This window comes from Vitis vinifera, chromosome 2, assembly GCF_030704535.1.
Source record: "Vitis vinifera cultivar Pinot Noir 40024 chromosome 2, ASM3070453v1".
NCBI classification, from domain to species: domain Eukaryota; kingdom Viridiplantae; phylum Streptophyta; class Magnoliopsida; order Vitales; family Vitaceae; genus Vitis; species Vitis vinifera.
Genome location: NC_081806.1, coordinates 16,219,053 through 16,234,048, shown reverse-complemented (window position 1 = coordinate 16,234,048; position 14,996 = coordinate 16,219,053). Strand labels below are relative to the sequence as shown.

At 33.6% G+C, this 14,996-nt stretch overlaps 2 protein-coding genes across 2 annotated transcripts in view; both read left to right on the top strand.

The window, feature by feature from the left end:
* Window positions 1–11,312, top strand: part of LOC104877466 (transcription factor MYB1-like) — a 31,206-nt gene extending 19,894 nt beyond the window's left edge. Inside the window, exons 3-6 of the mRNA XM_010645733.1 lie at window positions 3,879–4,104; window positions 6,992–6,996; window positions 10,827–11,089; window positions 11,185–11,312. Of these exons, the coding sequence (XP_010644035.1) occupies window positions 3,879–4,104; window positions 6,992–6,996; window positions 10,827–11,089; window positions 11,185–11,312 (622 nt within the window). The remainder of the gene's footprint in view (window positions 1–3,878; window positions 4,105–6,991; window positions 6,997–10,826; window positions 11,090–11,184) is intronic.
* A 1,198-nt stretch (window positions 11,313–12,510) lies between these two features.
* Window positions 12,511–13,606, top strand: LOC100261946 (transcription factor MYB1). Its single transcript, XM_002264614.1, has 3 exons — window positions 12,511–12,625; window positions 12,709–12,838; window positions 13,177–13,606. Exons 1-3 carry the CDS (start codon window positions 12,511–12,513, stop codon window positions 13,604–13,606), a joined length of 675 nt encoding a protein of 224 aa, XP_002264650.1.
* The last annotated feature ends 1,390 nt before the right edge of the window (window positions 13,607–14,996 follow it).

Here is a 14,996-nt window from a genome sequence, read left to right as displayed (position 1 = left end):
GGCCTCAATCGGACTTCAACCGGTTGAGGTTCAACCTTGACCGGGAAGAGAAAGCCACTAGGAGAGAGAAAAACTTTTTGGCCTCCCTCAACCGGTCCTTGACCGGACGAGCACAACCGGTCGACGGTTTGAACCGGTTGAGCCATTTTTTTTGGCTCAACACTCAACCTTTTTCAACTTAAAACATTTTAACACAAGTTTGAAAATCATTTAACACAAGGTTTTAGTTGAAAACATGAAATCATCCGATTCTTAAGATATTTAAAACAATATTACTCTTAGATGATTTTGGTGCATAAATAAAGAATGAAATGCATGAAAGTCCTAGTGCACCAACAACTTTACAAGGAGATCTTAAGAAGTTTTGGTCTTGAAAAAACTCTTCTCTTTGAGGTGGTCTTCTTCTTCATGATTTCTCCTTGGCTTGATTTGTTTTTGGATTGCCACTTTGGAAGTCGTCTTGCCTAATCACACTTGAAATATGATCATTAGTTCTAAACCTTGTTTTGTTATCATCAAAATCAAGATTAACCAAACCTTGGTTTCACAACCAAACCTTGGTTTCACATAAATGAATAAATAAATTTATTTATTTTTATTTTCATATAAAAAAATAATGCTAAACAAGGTTTTCAATTTTCATTTTTAAAAATAGTTTTCAGTTTTTTAATTAAATGCTATTTTCAAAAAGAGGCAATATAAAAAATAAAAATTATTTTTAAAAATAAAAAAATAAAGACTAGAAAAATATTTTAAAACCAAACTCAAATGTAATCTATATAATTTTTAACTACTTGTTTTCATCTAAAATAAGTAAATATACCTTTCAATCCTTTTATATAAGAAAAATTCAATTTATACTATGTATTGATATAATCCACTTCTAAAATTAAATTATTTAAAAATATTTTAATTGAGTACTTAAAATAAAAACTCTTCATCCATTCTAATTTTATCTTAATTATCAAATTATAAGGGTTGAAAACACAATTTTCTGCTTAAAAAATTGGAGGCGCTGGGGCGGCTGCTTAAAGGGTCATTATTGAGCAGGAACCAACAGGTACCACACATTTTGTTGATCCTAGTAAGCCCATACTCATCCAATCTAATGACGCTGACCGATCTCTCTCACTCACTCAAAAAGAAGCAGGGGATGGGTGGCTGAGAATACGAACCCAGCATTAAATAGATAGCAGAAAAAGAACTTAAAATGTTTTTGTCAAGTAGCAATACCATATATCTCGTAGTTCTCTAGCTATTTTGTGGAGAAAAGAATATTGCGAGAGGCAAAATACTTCATGGGCCAGAGCAATAGCCTAATAATAGTACCTTCATTGAAAAATGATGATAAATAAATGATCAGTCTCATATGTCATCGTCTCAACAATTTGCAACCATGCATAAGACGGGGATTGGTACAAGATGGTGCACAGGAGGCAGCAGGATGGGCTTTGATTGACAAGGACACCCACATGGTACCAATCCCGCACAGGGTGACGACACGTACGCTTGCTGCATTATTGACAAGGACACCCGCGTGGTTGCCGTTGACTATAATTTCCGCACTGCATTTAGAATCATTTCAATTTATCTACCTGTCCCTTAAAACAAAACCCTTTTATTTAGGACATTTAAAATTGTTGATAGATCCAAGGATAAATCTGAACAAATTGCTAGGCACAATTAATATGGTATATTTGAATCCATATTATTTGCGAAAAAAAAAAGAAAAGCTCCCCCAATAATAACATAAAAATTTTGGTTGAACATCCATAATGCATGGTATTCACTTTGAGCATAGGGTTGTCAATTACAAGTAATATTTGAACTTGGTGAGCTAAATATCAAATCACAAGAATTCATTTTAAGGATTGAAGATGGTGCAATACAAAAAGTTTAGAAACTAGATTTTGAAAATGAAAGCAATGGTGAAAATTGATGGTATAAGGATTAATTTAAAAAAGAAAAATATAAAATAATGGTTGAGAATTGTAATAACCAAACGATAAATCACTCGGGGAGAGTATCCTTGATGGTCCACCCATGGGATCCAATACATAGCTTATTGAAGAAAGAAAAAAAAATGAGCTCCCATCACAGCGAGCCCAATTAGAATATTTGACTTTGAAAACACTTTTAAGTCATTCTATTAAATATATAGTTGTGCTCAACCTATGCTAGCTAATATTTCATGTATCAAAATTTTCGATACCTTTGTGATGTAATGTTGCTTTCTTGATTTTTGTTGGTTGTCTTTTAAATGTTTTTGTCAAAATTTTCAATACAGTGCTCGGGATTTCTTTGTTTAATTAACGAATTCTTTAGTGTTGATGTGCTTTGTAAACGTAAAAATCACACTAATTATTAAACCTTGCTAAAATCTTCTCCTTTTTCTTTATTTTTTTTTGCTCCTCTACGTGTTTCAATCCCACTAATTTTAAAATTAGAAGTCCCAACTTAAACATAACTCGTGCAGCTATAAATGGTAGTGGTTGAGGTCCGTGTCAGTGTCCTTTGAAATGGATTGAGAATTTGTTGCTTAAAACTTGTCTGGAGTTTCAAATTATATCTTTCTTTTATTAAATAGAATTCTTCAGGAGTTCAAATGCAGGAATCTAATAAAAATAAAGAAAATGTTTATTTTATTAAATTATTTTGTATTTTTCGTTCTTCCTATTTATCAAAGAATTAGTGCATGATTGAACTCCTAAGAAATTAATTGATGGAATCCCAAATACAAGATGAACAGGATGCCTAAAAGCGATCACAATCTCAGCTTTGTTAGAAGATCATGGCTGTATTTGTCATAATAACAGGATGCCTGAACCCTATCCAAGATATGCATTTGAACCACATGTTTAGCAATTCCTAGGCTGCATTTGGACTGTATCTTAACAGTAAATTTACGTAGAGAGTTAATAATTGTACTACTTGCCAATTGTCATCTCCTATGAACAATACTCCTTGTCCATGAACTTCAGTATATTTGGAAGCCAAGCAATGCGGCATTGCAATAAAAAAACTTTGGGGAATCATGTAAAGGTCCTTTATTTTAAAAATATGGATGAATTAAGAAGTTAAAAAAGTGAGTTTTATGGATAGTATATATTGGGGAAAATAATATCCAAATCATGTATTAGAATAATAACTTATGCATGCTTCTAAAATTACTTTCCAACTAGCTAGTTAAAGATGAGTTACCACCTATACAGAATATGCATGTGGATGGTGTTTATTTTTATTTTTATTTTTAAAAATTTAGGTTTAATATTCTAGAAAAAAGTTCAAAAATATAAAATATAAAAAATGAGATTCATGATATGAAAATTATAAATATTATAAATATAAAAATATTATGAATATTATATATTTGAAATCAATATTGTTTAAAATATTAGTATTTTTTATTTTTTATATTATTAATTATTATAGATGAATGTATTTTTATATTAAAAATTAATTTATTTTAATGTTAATTTAATTACACATGATGTTAAAATAAAATTTTAATAAAGAAAATGAAAAAATAATGAATAAATGAATTGTACTTTCAAAAAATAAATTTTGCTTTTTTAATTAAGTAGATTTTAAAAAATAAGGAAAAAATGAATATTATTTTCAATAGAGAAAATCAAAATTTAAAAATGATTTTAGAGTCTTAGACCAAACACCTGAAGAAAAGTGGAATGGGAAGGGTTGACTTATCCAAGGAAAAAAATAGGAAAGGAAGAAGGGCACCAGCTTTGACTCATCAAAGGAACATAATATTGGTAACATGATATTATTATATCAATTCTGAAGCTATATTCCAAATTAGAAAAGCCTCCATGTGGTGCTTGTACTTGATAGTTGATCTGTTGCATGCTGTGCTTGTATAGATGGTCCTTGATCGCGGGCAGACTTCCAGGGAGGACTGCTAATGATGTCAAGAATTACTGGCATACTCACCGCTTTAAAAAGATGGTTCACTTCCCGGACGAAGGGAGAGATAAACCCCAAACACATTCTAAAACCAAAGTTCTAAAGCCTCGGCCCTACAAGTTATCCAAATTATCGCCAAGGTTTGAACTAAAAACTACAGCTACGGATGCTTTTGACATGCAAGTTAGTACTGTTGACATTTAACACGGAAATTAACACACAATATTCCAGATCATTGAATTCAAACTCATCTCTGAAAAATAAAATAATAAAAACATTAATTAAAATAGATTACATACCGTTTGAAGAACACGCAGCTATGAGAGATTTCCCTTCAGTTTATAGATCTTAAATCCTTGATCTCTTCTTCTCCTTATCAAACTTTAATACACAGAATTGTTTTCTGTAATTGATGGAAGAGAGCACTCACAGCACATGAAGGGGTTTCTGTATATATATCTTATTGATAGGAGAAGAGGGTCAAAAATACACGTTCAAAAACCATTATGAACGTGTTATTCGAATAACTGTTTTTTATTCCAAATAATAATATTATTATTATTATAATTTACCCACTCCATCAAAGGGTAAATATCTTTATAACAGTTTAAATATTTTAGGTATTCTTTTAATTGGCTAAATACTAGGTTAGTGGGCCACCCACTTAATTTTAATGTGGAAATAACATTCTCCCACTTGGCCCACTAAACCGATTATGAAAACTATAATATATTTAGTTTTTATACATAAAATATATACTGGAAAATAAATTTGACATGTGATCACGATTTCAATAAACTTCGCCAATACGTCCAAAATCATATACCATAATACTGAATCAGTTTAGATCATAAATGCGAGTCATGGCGGTCACATAACCATAATGTCATGTTTCCTTCCATGCACCACACATCAATAACCCTTACTAACTCAGTCCTTAATGCCAAATAGCCCTTGTAATTTGTCTTGTCAAGACAATTCTTGTTTATCAAACAATAAAACGTGCACCCATAATTGAAAATAAGAATAAACATAAACAATTTTAATGCGCAAATTGTCAATTACATAACCACCATTCATTATCATACATATTATGGATTAGTCAAAAGGCCCATCCTCATAACATGTTCCAAATATGCCTTTGGAGGTAATCCTTTAGTTAATGGATCAGCAACCATAAGTGTGGTCCTAATATTTTCAATTGACACTTGTTGTTTCTGGACTCTTTTTTTAACAACTAAATACTTTAAATCCATGTGTTTCGATCCACTAGAAAATTTGTCATTCTTAGAGAAGAAAACAGTTGCGGTGTTATCACAATATATTCTTAAAGGTTTAGCAATAGAGTTGACAACACCAAGCCCTGAGATAAAATTCCGCAACCATAAAGCATGACTTGAAGCTTCAAAACAAGCAACAAACTCGGCCTCCATCGTGGATGAAGCAGTAATTGATTGTTTTTCACTCTTCCATGAGATTGCCCCATTTGCTAGCATAAAGACAAATCTTGAAGTTGACTTTAAGCTATCGAGACAACCACCATAATCAGAATCCGAGTAACCGACAACCTCTAATTGTTCTGATCTTTTATATGTGAGCATATAATCCTTTGTCCCTTGTAAGTACCTCATCGCCTTTTTTGCAGCTTTCCAGTGTTCGAATCCTGGATCACTTTGGTATCTTCCTAACATGCCTACAACAAAGCTGATATCCAGTCTTGTACATGTTTGAGCGTACATCAAACTTCCCATAGCTGATGCATAAGGAATTTTCTTCATTTGCTCCCTTTCCATGTTATTCTTTGGGCACTACATTTTACTTAATTTGTCACCTTTCAATATAGGTGCAATACCCGATGAACATGACAGCATATTAAATCTTTCTAAAACTCGATCAAAATATCCTTTCTGAGATAAACCTAGTACTCCTCGAGATCGATCCCTAAAGATCTCGATGCCAATAACATAGTTTGCCTCACCCATATCAACCATATGAAAGTTTTTAGAGAGATATTCCTTGGTTTCACGTAATAAACCAAGATCACTACTAGCAAGCAAAATATCATCCACATACAGTATCAGAAATATAAACTTGCTCCCACTAACTTTCAGATATATACACTGATCAACAATGTTCTCTTTAAATCCGAAAGATGTAATGGTATTATTGAACTTAATATACCATTGTCTGGAAGCTTGTTTAAGACCGTAAATGGATTTCTTTAATTTGCAAACTAGGTGTTCATTTCCTTTCTTTGCAAACCCTTCAGGTTGTTCCATGTAGATATCTTCATCTAAATTCCCATTTAAGAATGCACTTTTCACATCCATTTGATGTAACTCTAAATCAAAATGAGCTACAAGTGTCATGATGATTCTAAGTGAATCTTTCTTGGAAACTGGAGAGAAGGTATCTCTGTAATCGATACCTTCCTTTTGAGTGAAACCTTTGGCCACAAATCTGGCCTTAAATCGTTCGATATTGCCTTTAACGTCGCGCTTTGTCTTAAAGACCCATTTACAGCCGACGGATTTACAACTATTAGGCAATTCGATGAGATCCCAGACACCGTTATGGGCCATAGATTTCAACTCTTCATTCATAGCTTCCATCCATTTACTAGAATCATCACTTTCCATGGCTTGTGAAAACGAAACCGGATCCTTCCTTATCCCAATATCAAAATTAGATTCCTGTAGATACACCACATAATCATCTGTAATGGCAGGTCTCCTTTCTCTTTGAGATCTCCTCTAAGGTGCCGGTTGTGGTGGCTCTACAACATTTTCAATGGCAATATTTTCTGGTAGTAATGAACCATCTCTATTATGTTGCTCATTTTCCTCAACTTGTTGAACAGGTTGAGGGACAATAATTTCTTGAGTTAAAAAAGGTGGTGGGATATCCACTCTTATCTCCTCAATATCTACCTTTCTTGGTTCATTACTCCCACTGATTTCACCATTCTCTAAGAATCTGGCATTACCGGTTTCAACTATTCTCACATTGTGGTTAGGACAGTAAAATTTGTACCCTTTCGATTTATCCGAATAGCCAATGAAATATCCAGATATCGTTCTTGCATCAAGATTTTTCTCATGTGGGTTATAGATTCTTGTCTCCGCTGGACAACCCCATATATGTATATGTCTCAAGCTAGGTTTCCTACCAGTCCATAACTCGAAAGGAGTTTTTGGAACTGCTTTACTAGGAACTCTGTTCAAGATATACATTGCGGTTTTTAAGGCTTCACCCCACAATGAAATAGGTACAGAAGAGTAACTCATCATACTCCTAACCATTTCCATTAATGTGCGATTACGCCTTTCAGCAACACCATTCTGCTGTGGCGTACTAGGCATTGTGTACTGAGCACAAATGCCACGCTTTTCAAGGAATTTGGCAAAAGGACCAGGATTTTGTCTTGATTCATCATATCTGCCATAATGTTCACCACCTCGATCTGATCTCACAATTTTAATCTTTTTATCTAATTGTCTCTTGACCTCTGTTATGAACATCTCGAAGATGTCAATGGCCTGAGACTTTTCATGCATTAGATAAACATAACCATAACGAGATAGATCATCTATAAAGGTGATAAAATATTTCTCTCCTGTAAAACATGGAACAGAGAGTGGTCCACAAATATCTATATGAATTATCTCAAGAAGCTCATTACTTCTTGTGGCACATTTCTTTGTATGTTTAGTTTGCTTTCCCTTTATGCAATCCACACATACATGAAAATCAGTTAAGTCAAGATTTTGTAAAATTCCTTCCTTCACTAATCTCTCAATTCTTTCCCTAGAGATGTGCCCTAGTCTTCTGTGCCACAAGATTGAAGAATTTTCATTAATTAAGCCACGTTTTGAACCAACATTTGAATGCAGGGTTATCAAGGCTTGTGCAAATTCATGATTCAAGGAAATTTTATATAAACCATCACATAAAATACTAGAACCAACTGTAACAGAATTTAACAACAAACTTAATTGTCCAAAACTGAATAAAACAGAATATCCAGTAGCATCTAATTTGGACAAGGAAACTAAATTCCTAAAGATAGAAGGTACATAAAAAGTGTTTAAAAGATCCATCCGATGACTCGTCTCTAATAGTAAGCGATAGGTACCAACAGCTACCACTTCAACCTTGAGACGGTTTCCCATATCGAGGAACTTTTCACTTTCCTTTAGTTTCCTAGTTGTAAAGAATCCCTGCATTAAATTAGTCACATGAGTTGTGGCTCCAGAATCAATCCACCAAGTATTTGAAGGAACTTCAGCAAGATTGGATTCATAACATACAAAAGAAAGATTTATACATCTCTTTTCGAACCAAGCCTTACGCTTGTTACAGTCCTTCTTCACATGCCCTTTCTTGCCACAAAAGTAGCAACTTACCGTGAATTTTCCATCATGACTCTGGCTACCTTCCCCAGGTCCGCTTTTCTTAGGTGGAAACTTCTTTCCTTTTCTGAATTTTCCTTTCTTCTTCATGACTCCATGAGTTACAGCAAGGGCAAGATTATGTCCTTCTTGTCTTAATCTCACTTCCTTTTGTATGCATTTACTGGTGAGCTCATTCAAGTTCCACTGATCACTGTTAGTATTATAGTGGATTTTGAATGGAGCAAACTGTGATGGAAGTGAGTTAAGGACAAACTGTACCAAGAAGGACTCATCCATACCCATGCCTAGCGCCTTAAGCTTTGCAACTTTTTCAGTCATGTTTAAAATATGTTGCTGAATACCTTTCTGACCATCATATTTCATGGTAGTCAATTCAGCCATCAATGTGCCTGCAAGGGACTTATCAGCGCGTTTGAAGCACTCTTCAACAGATTTCAGAAATTCCGAGGCAAACTCGGTTTGAGGGAGAGAGGTCTTGATATTATTGGCAATAATCATTCTCATAAACATAAAACTGAGTATGTTGGATCTTGCCCAGGCTTTTAATTGTTCCACCTGCTCCGGAGTACTGTCATCCGTAGCTTCAGGAGGTTTATCCGTTATTAAAGCCAGGTCAAGATCCAATACGCCCAGTGAGAATTGTTTCATACCATTCAGAAAAGTTCGACCCATCAAAAACAGCCATTCCAGATGCAAGAGAGTGTAATGAAGTGGGAACTGTACAAAATAGAACAATGCTCACAATAAGGCCTCAAGTATAAAATAAATAGCAATGAACTATTGATATCATTAAAATTCTCCTTTGGGTAAATTTTAACATATCCAGTGTTCACTTGGAGGGAGCTTAAAATACTTTACTATTTTGTGTCATTTATATGTTACCTTTGGGTATCCATTTTACCTTTCTAAGCAACACAAAATAAAACATTAATTAATAATTAGCAGAAATTGACTCTCCTTTGGGTTAGTCTCATTCTCCTAATTATAAAGAGAATTATTAAGAATTTTACAAGTCTCCCTTTATTCTTTTATGCAATTCAATAAATACAAGGCTCACTAATTTAGGTTGCTTTGGCAATAATCTAAACTAGTTAACCTTACATTTATAAATTGTCTTTAGATAAAATATTCACAAGATGAAATTAATTCTTTTATTTGAGTTAAAAAATCAAGGAAATAGTATGTTTAATAACCATCTGATTCAATAATCAATCATAATAAAATCAAAGAAATCTGCATTCATTGAATATACTAAAGCTAATACTTGCATTCCTCAGACATAATAATAATTTCACAAAGGTTCAGACTCAAATCAAATAATAAATCAATTAAGATCTTTGGATTAGCGCCTGAAATGGCACTTTTGGAGAGCCTGAAAAGTGGCGCCTGAAGAGCGCCTGAAACGGCGCTGCAAACGGCGCCTCCAATGGCCCTTGAAGAAGGAAACGACACCTGCAAATAGCGCCTCTAATGGTGCCTGAGAAACGGCGCCTGCAACCAGCGCCTCTAATGGCGCCTGAGAAACGGCGCCTGATGCCTGGAGATGGCGCCTGAAAACGGCGCCTTCACTGCCGTCGGAAAGCTGGAGAAACGACACCTTCAATGGCGCCGGCAATGGCATCTAGACTGGCGCGTGAAAACGTCGAGATGGCGCCTTCAATGGCGCCTGGATTGGCGCCTGAAAACAGTGAGATGGCACCTTCAATGGCGCAGGCAATGGCGCCTTGACTGGCGCCTGAAACCGGCCACCGGACTAACGCCAAACCAGTCGGCCAAACCAGCGCCCCTCACCGGCATTGCTCCAATCGGCGTTGCAAGGAAAAATAAAAATCTTCCTTCTACGCATTGAGGCTGGTCTTTATTTTGTTTAATTATTATTTTTTTTATTCATTTTAGTGAGACGAATTAATCGATGATAAATCTCAAAATTTAATCTTTATAAAACAATGATTCTGAATATTTGAATTCAACCTTGCTCTGATACCAATTGTTGACATTTAACACAGAAATTAACACACAATATTCCAGATCATTGAATTCAAACTCATCTCTGAAAAATAAAATAATAAAAACATTAATTAAAATAGATTACATACCGTTTGAAGAACACGCAGCTATGAGAGATTTCCCTTCAGTTTATAGATCTTAAATCCTTGATCTCTTCTTCTCCTTATCAAACTTTAATACACAGAATTGTTTTCTGTAATTGATGGAAGAGAGCACTCACCGCACATGAAGGGGTTTCTGTATATATATCTTATTGATAAGAGAAGAGGGTCAAGAATACACGTTCAAAAACCATTATGAACGTGTTATTCGATCGAATAACTGTTTTTTATTCCAAATAATAATATTATTATTATAATAATTTACCCACTCCATCAAAGGGTAAATATCTTTATAACAGTTTAAATATTTTAGGTATTCTTTTAATCGGCTAAATACTAGGTTAGTGGGCCACCCACTTAATTTTAATGTGGAAATAACAAGTACATCTAGTAAGCCATCATCCAAGTTACCACAGCCAAATGATGATATTGCATGGTGGGAAAGCCTGTTATCTGGGCATGCCCAAATGGATCAAGAAACTGACTTTTCGATTTGTAGCTCTGGAGGGGAGCGTATCTCAAGCCTCTGGGCCGAACAAACTGCAACAGAGACAAAGGGAACCATGGATGGCATGGTGGAACAAGTCCAGGGAGGTGAGGGTGATTTTCCATTTGATGTGGGCTTTTGGGATACACCCAACACAAGTAAATCATTTGATCTGATTTAGACAATTTCAATCTTTGGGGTTAAGTTCAAATGTTGTTCTTGCATTCATACTCTACTTCCTCATCTTCATCAGTTGTTGGAATGTATTTTGAGTCACGGTCAACTGAGTCACGGTCAACTGTGGGCGGGGGAGAACGTTCTGGAAGAACGAAGAAGAAAGGGAAGACATCATTTTGGAAGCCAAGGAAAAAATTCATTTGAATTGTTCGGTTCAATAAAAATTGGTCGGACCAATCTGTCCGTCGGTTCGATGACAGTTCAGAGGTTGGCCGGTTCAAAGGGGTGAATCGAACTGGACTGATGACCGATCAACGGTCAGACCGATCGGACCAGCTGGTCCGATTGGATTTTTAAAACGTTGGTCAGCACACACTTACTATTGCAGTGACTATCTCTTTGTTTAATGTTCAACCTGATATTGCAATACAGATTTCGAAGAATATCTAGAACTTTTATGTCTTGCCCGCATGTCTCTAGAGTGGTAAAACGACCGTACTAGAAACAAACTTGCTAGAAAGCTAGGTATGACCAATCAATCAAATAATTCAAGCAAACAAAAACCAAGATAATAATAATAATAATAATAATAATAACTCTACAAATATTGTGCAAATCTCCTTAACAAATCCCAGAAACTTAACACTTATCATAATTCCAACCTTATACCTAAATCTAAGACTAGAAATAAGATATCTAATGCCTATATTCGAGACTACAAAGTCAGGATGCACAAACCTGAAGTTGTAGAGAGGAAATGATAACAGATGACTTTGTATTAGAGTATTTGATTAGAAGGGTCATTAAAAACTCAAATTTATAAATTTAACCTTAATTTTTTTTCATTTTATAAAAGTATCTTTTTTTTTTCTTGTAAAAACAATTATTTCATTTAAAACTATATATAAATACTTGAAATGATAAGTGACATTTATGTCAATAATATATTATTTTTCAAGTAAAATCAAGGAATGATTAAATTTATAAATATAATGATTATTTAATTTCTTTTAATCAATTAATTCTTTTGTATTCCACATCAAATGAATAAAAAAAAAACATTGGGTCACTTAAGAATCCGTACTTAGGGACCTGTGGTTGGAATACAAGCATCGTAAGTCATATGAAGTACATCCCAAGTTGTGTGTATATATATATAATTACACGCTTGAATTGTTACTAAGGCTTATGTGGCTTAAGAATGACTGCACGTTTAAACTGAAGTGGCTGTTACACTGTTGTTACTAAGGCTACCAACCAGCTCATGTCACTTAATTAAGAATCAGTACTACTTGGAGTTCTGTGGTTGGAATGAAAGCACGCAAATCATAAGAAGTACATACCAAGTGTTTAAATTAATCGGACAAGTTGCATATGTTCTACGTAGAGTTGAGGAAAAGCTATGGAGAGTTTGGGAGTTAGAAAGGGAAAATGGACTCGGGAAGAAGATTTTCTTTTAAGAAAATGTGTTGAGAAATATGGAGAAGAAAAATGGCATTTGGTTCCACTCCGAGCAGGTAATATATACGTATGAGAGGAAGCCTGCAAACTTTTTTCCTGCTTAAATAAATATTCCTAACTGGAAGAGTTGCCTTTTCAGGTTTGAGTAGATGCCGCAAAAGCTGTAGATTGAGATGGTTCAACTATTTAAAGCCAAATATTAAGAGAGGAAAATTTGCATCAGATGAAGTCGATCTCATGATTAGACTTCATAAGCTGTTGGGAAACAGGCAAGTTTATTTATTAATTTCCTATTACATTTAGTATAGCCACTGTTAGATTGGTAATAGAGATACAAGTTTGGATTGAATCCTGAGAAAATACGAGGAAAATGAAAGAAAAAAATTGAAGTAAAATAAGAAAAGAAGCTTAATCAATTAAGCTTTTTCACTTGCAAAGAAAAAAGAATTGTACCTACCTTCCCTTAATTTTTTTCCTTGTCTGATCCTTAACCCAAACCAAATTCTGGAGCTGATGGTTAAAGAAACAACGCCTCCATGAATTAGAAACTCAAATAAGATCATTTTAATTCAACACTTTTAAAAAAATTGTAGCTATGTTTTTCCAGATGGTCCTTGATTGCCGGCAGACTTCCAGGGAGGACTGCGAATGATGTCAAGAATTACTGGCACCATCATCGCTTCAAGAAGATGGTTCCCATCCAGGAAAAAGGGAAAGATAAAGCCCAAACCAATTCTGAAAACACTCTGATAAAGCCTAAGCCTTGCAAACTCTTTCTAGGGTTCACATTCAAAACTACAGCTGTGGATGCTTCTGAGACACAAGGCAGTACTTGTAGTGAGCTGCAACCCACACTGGTCCAACCAAACCAGGATATTTTATGGTGGGAAAGCCTATTCGCTGACCATACCATTGAAGATCAGGAGCTTATTGCCAGCCTCCTGGCTGACGAAACTGCATCAGCTGTAGATACCAATGGAGGTGGGAATTTTGATTTTCCTTTTGAAATGGGCCTCATTGGAGAAGCCATGATATAAATGAGCATCTGAGATTTCATCAGTTTTATATCAAGTTACTTCCCTCCCCACGTACTTTTGTGTAATGTCATACTCCCTAGTTAATATTTGATTAATTTAACGCATTTTTATTCTGATTATATAATTAAGGACTACAAATAGCAAAAGTTACCGGGCCATACATGTCTTCACACCTGCACTATTCAGGTTATATTGCAAGAATCATGGGAAATTCTGAGATAAAATTCAACGATGAGGCATAACCTAAATATTTAAGCTCGTAGGACTTGAGTTTATTATCTAGATAGCTAGCGTACTCTAATACCCTTTTGTTTATTATTGAAAGGAAATTGTTTTCACAATTTAGGTTATTTATTTTTCTATTTTTTTATAACTTATTATAAATTTTTTATTGAATAGAAAAAATCAAAATATTTAATTTTTTTTAAATAGAAAAAATAATATATTAATTTTTTTTTATTTTTTAATACTTAATAGAAATAAAATACTATAAAAATAAACAATCTAATATTTAACACTATTAAGCATTAAATTTCTATTTAGAATTAAGTAAAAAAATAAACACCACCTTAATATAATCTGAATACTTAAGCTCATAGGACTTGAGTTATCATTTATATCAAGTACTTTAATACTCTTTTGTAGTCTCTTTTGAGATTACAGAGAAAACAAATAACTTCTTTTAAGCTTAATAAATTAAGGAGATAGGCATTCAAACACATATCAGTAATTAAATAACAATATTACAGTTTTTTTTTTTTTTTAACTTCAAATATTAAGGCAAAATAGTTTTTTTTCCTTAATTTCAAATCTTTTTTTTATCTTATTTGCTACATAATAGCATATTTTATAATCATGATTTCACATCAATAATTTATTTTTTTTCTAATAAATCTATTATATTTTATGTATTTATAATACTTTAAATATTTATGTTTAACCATAAATTTGATAATTTAAAATAAATTTTAAATTTATTAAACAATATTTAAATAAAAAGTTTTAATTCTATAATTTAAAAAAATAAATAAAAATTAATTTAAGTAATTAAATAATAAATAAAAAATTCATTAGAAAATTTTAAATAATATCTTATTTTTAAGTTTAATAAATTAAGAAAATAAATATAAGTAATATTTGAATATATAAACCCTCTTCCCTTCCACTGAGGCTCTGACATGTTGTACAACTCATTTGCTCCAAAACTTATACTCTCATATGTTCGACAATTAATTTACCTAAAAACTTGTACATGTACTTGGAAATTATGGCTGAAGTGCTGGAAAATTCAGTGATGAAAACGTCGACGGTTTGGAACATGTCGGTGCCACGTCACCGATTTTCACCTTCTGGATTTTCACAAAATTGGTTTGTGGGCCCAGCTCACAGC